The sequence below is a fragment of the Octopus bimaculoides genome, chromosome 4 (genome assembly GCF_001194135.2).
Source record: "Octopus bimaculoides isolate UCB-OBI-ISO-001 chromosome 4, ASM119413v2, whole genome shotgun sequence".
NCBI lineage: Eukaryota > Metazoa > Mollusca > Cephalopoda > Octopoda > Octopodidae > Octopus > Octopus bimaculoides.
The window spans coordinates 83,011,823-83,016,419 of record NC_068984.1 but is presented as its reverse complement, the minus strand read 5'-3'; the positions used below and the strand labels follow the sequence as shown (position 1 = coordinate 83,016,419).

The 4,597-nt window shown below is 35.4% G+C and overlaps 1 protein-coding gene across 2 annotated transcripts in view; it reads left to right on the top strand.

Annotated features, from left to right (window-relative positions):
* LOC128247600 (uncharacterized) overlaps nucleotides 1-4,597 on the top strand; it is a 118,733-nt gene that overhangs the window by 111,931 nt on the left and 2,205 nt on the right. Inside the window, exons 7-8 of one of the 2 annotated variants that reach the window (XR_008263948.1) lie at nucleotides 487-582; nucleotides 2,906-3,199. Coding sequence is in view for 1 of the 2 variants with exons in the window: in XM_052967176.1 (XP_052823136.1) it covers nucleotides 487-582; nucleotides 2,906-2,910 (101 nt within the window). In the remaining variant the exon portion in view is untranslated. Of the gene's footprint in view, nucleotides 1-486; nucleotides 583-2,905; nucleotides 4,582-4,597 lie in introns of those variants that run through there. The other variant, XM_052967176.1, reaches the window with a different exon arrangement.

The following is a 4,597-nucleotide window of genomic DNA, read 5'->3' as shown; positions in this document are numbered from 1 at the left end:
CAGTCTCTGCTTTGAGTCCTGAGCTTCTCAGCCATTGCTGGGATTTTTCTCTGTCTATTTCTTTTGCATTTAGTTTAGCCCAGTATTTACCATGTAGGGGCTTTTCTTGCCATCGTTTTATCATGGTCTGTTGCTGTTCTAGTTTTAGTTTGAATTTCTTCTTCTTCTTCTTTTTCTTCTTCTTCTTCTTCTTCTTCTTCTTATTATTATTATTATTATTATTAAGGCGGCGAGCTGGCAGAATTGTTAGCGCACTGGACGAAATGCTTAGCGGTATTTCGCCCATCGATACGTTCTGAGTTCAAATTCCGCCGAGGTCGACTTTGCCTTTCATCCTTTCTATGTAATCGCCTATACCCCTGCCCCAAATTTCAGGCCTTGTGCCTATAATAGAAAAGATTATTATTATTATTATTATTATTATTATTATTATTATTATTATTACCATCATCATTTCTTTGTGCTTTGTTTTGTTTTCAATGCCAGATGTATGGAAAGGATGCGGTGACAAACCTACTCTAGGATTGTGTAATCATTTGGTGGAAGATAAACCACGTTGTTTCCGCCCTCGACCAACATCAGGTAAATAATAACAGAGAGAGAGAAGTGGGAGTGAGTGAGAAGAGAAGAGTGAATGAGAGCGAGAGAGCGAGAGAGAGAGGGGGGAAGTGAGAGGAGGAGAAAGAAAGAGATTCATGACCCCTTGTATAATGATCAAGTACAATAGTTAGATCGTTGGACTCACAATCACGATGTCCTTGGACAAGGCGACGTTGCTCTAGCCCAGGGGTTCTCAACCATTTTTTTTTATCTATAAACCCCTTTGATTATTATTTTATTCTGGTGGACCCCCATATTCATTCGACGTTTAAAAACTAGTTTTATAGAACTTCTTTCAAAATTCTTATTTTGTTTTTCACACATTCATTTGTGTAGGTTGAACTATGTAAAATGTTAGAGAAAGAAACCTAGTTTCTTGTAATAAACTTTTACAGGGTTCCTTAAAATACTGCTGTAGGTCTTCAATTTACTATTTTGCATGTGTGGACCCCTTTGATTACTTTTTTGATTCTGGTGGACACCCTAGTCATGTGATGTTTAAAAATTAGTTTTATAGAAACTTCTTTCCAAATTCTTATTTTGTCTTTCACATATTAATTTGTGTAGATTGAACAACGTAAAATGTTAGAGAAAGAAACCTAGCTGTTTTTTGCAATACATACCAAAACATAGATCGGAAGCAAAATCTTTTCAAGGGCTCTTATACTACTATTGTGGATCCCCAATCTATTATTTTGTTGCGTGTCCCCCACCCCAAATCTTATATGGATCCTCAGGGGCCACATTGACGCCCATTGAGAACCACTACTCTAGACCAATCAGCTGAAAATAAGTTCGTCTGCTGCAGAGTGGTGCTTCGTAGATTATAAATTTCAAATCTTGCCACTGCAAGATTGCCCTTAATGGTGACAGCACACTTGATAGTAGTGATGACTCATATTCGCTGTAGAACCCTTGTATTGTTTTGTTTTCGCTATTACTGTTGCTATTTAACTGCAACTCAACCAGCATTAAAAGAACCTATAATGAACGCAATTCTGTCTATGACTATCCCATCTTTCTTTTTAAGTTCTAAGACTATAACGATTCAATGTTTCCTTCCTTGTTTATTAAGGAATAGTGGGATTTAAAGAAGATTTGATCGCTGCTATTGCTGTTGTTTTTTGTTTAAATCTAGTTTTGCTTTGATCGAGCAGACTTAAGATCAAAGGCATTTCAGCTGTAAGCAACCTGCTCCTTTTCCAGGTATAATGTATTTAGGACTATGCTATGCCATGTGTCCTTCCTTTTTGAAGAATGAAAGTTGTGTGGTCTAAGGGACACAGGCATTTTGCCATGTCGAAGCTTCCCTTGGTAGGAAGTCTATATATTTGACAAGGTGTAGCAACGTCTGAAGGGAATTGTGATTTATAGTATATATCATTTTCACTAATACACGATTGTGTGGTTAAGGAGTTTGCGTTGCAACCACTTAGTTTGATATTCAATCCCGCTGCACAGTGACACTTTGATCAAATATCCCCTACTATAACCCCAGATTAACCAATATCATGGAGTGAAATTTGGAATACGCTTATCGTTCAGAAAACTATATATTAGCGAAGGATGGAAACAATGGCGAGAGGATCAAAAAAGTTCCAATGTTGCTTTACGAACGATGGCCCCTGTGATATTTGATCTACATCGATTTACAGACACTCCCCATCATTCTTGCTGTCGGTAATGCAAGGAACCAATGATTTGCCTGTTAGAAGTCTGTAAATAATGGCGCTATTGTTCCCTTGTTGCGATATAAAATAAGGAAGTCGCTTTGTAATTTTCATTTTTTTTTTCCACTTCTACAACGGTTTCCATCGACCACATTCGCTCTTAAAGCATTGATCTGCCCGGAGGCCATAAGAGAAAACACTTACCCAAGTGCCACGCATTTGGACCGAACATGAAACCGCGAAGTAGCGGAGTACTGTTCTTAACCATACGCATGTGAAATCACATTAATGACAACGTTTTACTTTGCGTATACAAGTAAATTGAAGTGTCTCAATAGTAATCATACAGTTGCATATATTACGCATATATATGTTGGCACCAAATATTTCTTATTTGACTGTGAATGTTCTACGTAGACACTTGAAAAAAAAAATAACTAAAGATAGAGATAATGTCGTATTTAGTTTTCACTGAAAAAGATCATGTAAAAACTGGATGTAGTAGTACTTTTACTGATATGAGTTAAGATTTGTTTGTCTCCTATAAATGTGATCAGTTTTGACGTTAAATGAATTTTAAAAGAAAAGACTTGTCAGTGACTTGATTTCCTCTAATTTATCTTCTTATTCTTCAGCTTAAAATGTAATTTCTACTCAGAGATCTCGTCTGCATAAAATATGAATTATCAGATGTTGACAATATTATGGTCCAGTCGCCAGGAATGAATTTAAAAAATGTTTATGCATCGATGTCCTTTCAAAATAAACCATATGAAGTTCTGTGAAGATGTCCATGGCAGAAGAACGCTGAAGTGGGTATTTTACCGCGTGTGATTTGGCACCTAACAGTTGTGAGTTCAAGTTCCACAGAAGTCGACTTTGTTTTCATTTCACTTTGAGATGGATGAGGATCGATAAATTAGTACCAGGTATATATATGAAGTGAACAATTTGATCGTATATATCATATGTTTATTTCCTTTCCATTGAGTACTTTTCAATTCTTTACTGAATGAAACGTTAGTGTGGCTTGTTAATTTAGAGATGGATGAAATTTGAATTCAGAATACAAAGAACCAGAACAAGTATCGATATTATATCAATTCCGCTGTTTTTCCATCTTGGAGAGGTACTTTATTTATCGAACTAAAAAAGAGGAAAGGCAAAGTTGACCTCAGCTGGATTTGAACTCAGAGCGCACGCATAGAACCAAAATGAATATCGCAAAGAATTCCATTCGAAGCTCAAATGGCCCTGCCAATTTGTAATGCGTACGTACCTACATATGTATATATGTATGTATGTATGTATGTATGTATGTATGCATGCATGCATTGTGTAGGTATGTATGTATGCATTTGTGTTTATGTATGTATGTACGTGCGTCTATGTATGTATGTATGTATGTATGTATGTATGTATGTATGTATGTATGTATGCATGTATGTATGTATGCAGGGAACGATTCCATACACAACACTTGAATTAACTTGGCCTTTTTTGTTTAATCAAAAGAAGTCAATAACGACCAAAGAAATAAGGCAGTAAAAAAAATTAGAGATGAAAGAAAATGAAAGGAATTTGCTTATGGCTCTGACATTTTCCATCTCTTAGCATCGTTTTTGTATCGAGCATCAATACCAACCTTTAGCAATTGTCTCATCTTTGTGGCTTGACATCGTGTCCTAGTAAAATGTTTTGGAATCACATTTAACTGCAAACAACCTCTGCCCTTGGATAGAAAGGCCATTTTATTCAAATTGGCAGCAGTAAGAATAATTCTTGACTTCTATGAACGAACTTGACAATACACTTGTTATGTTCTTTAGAAAAGCAAATATTTTCAGGCTAAATTCTTTAAGCTTTGTCAATGCCACTAACAAGAAAGACAAAGACAAAGCAATAATAATAATAATAATAATAATAATAATAATAATAATGATGATGATAATAATAGTAATGATGATAATAATAAGAAGAAGAAAAAGAAGGGCAATAATAATAATAATAGTAAATAAATAAATAAAACAACAGCGACAATAGTAACAAGAACTAAAGCATTAAAATACAATAAGAGCAAAAAAAACAAACTAAGTTACAACAACAAGAAACACCGCCGACATCAACATCAACATTATCAGCGACTAAAGCAGTTAACAGTAGTAGCTAACCATCGATACAAGTCGATGTAAAGTAATAGAAATAATAGATATAATAAAAAGGAAGTAGAAGAAAACCCTGCTTAAGCATACTTCACACACAACCCGCACATTCACACGCGCACCTGCTCACGTACACACATGTGTGCGCTCACACATGCAGATATA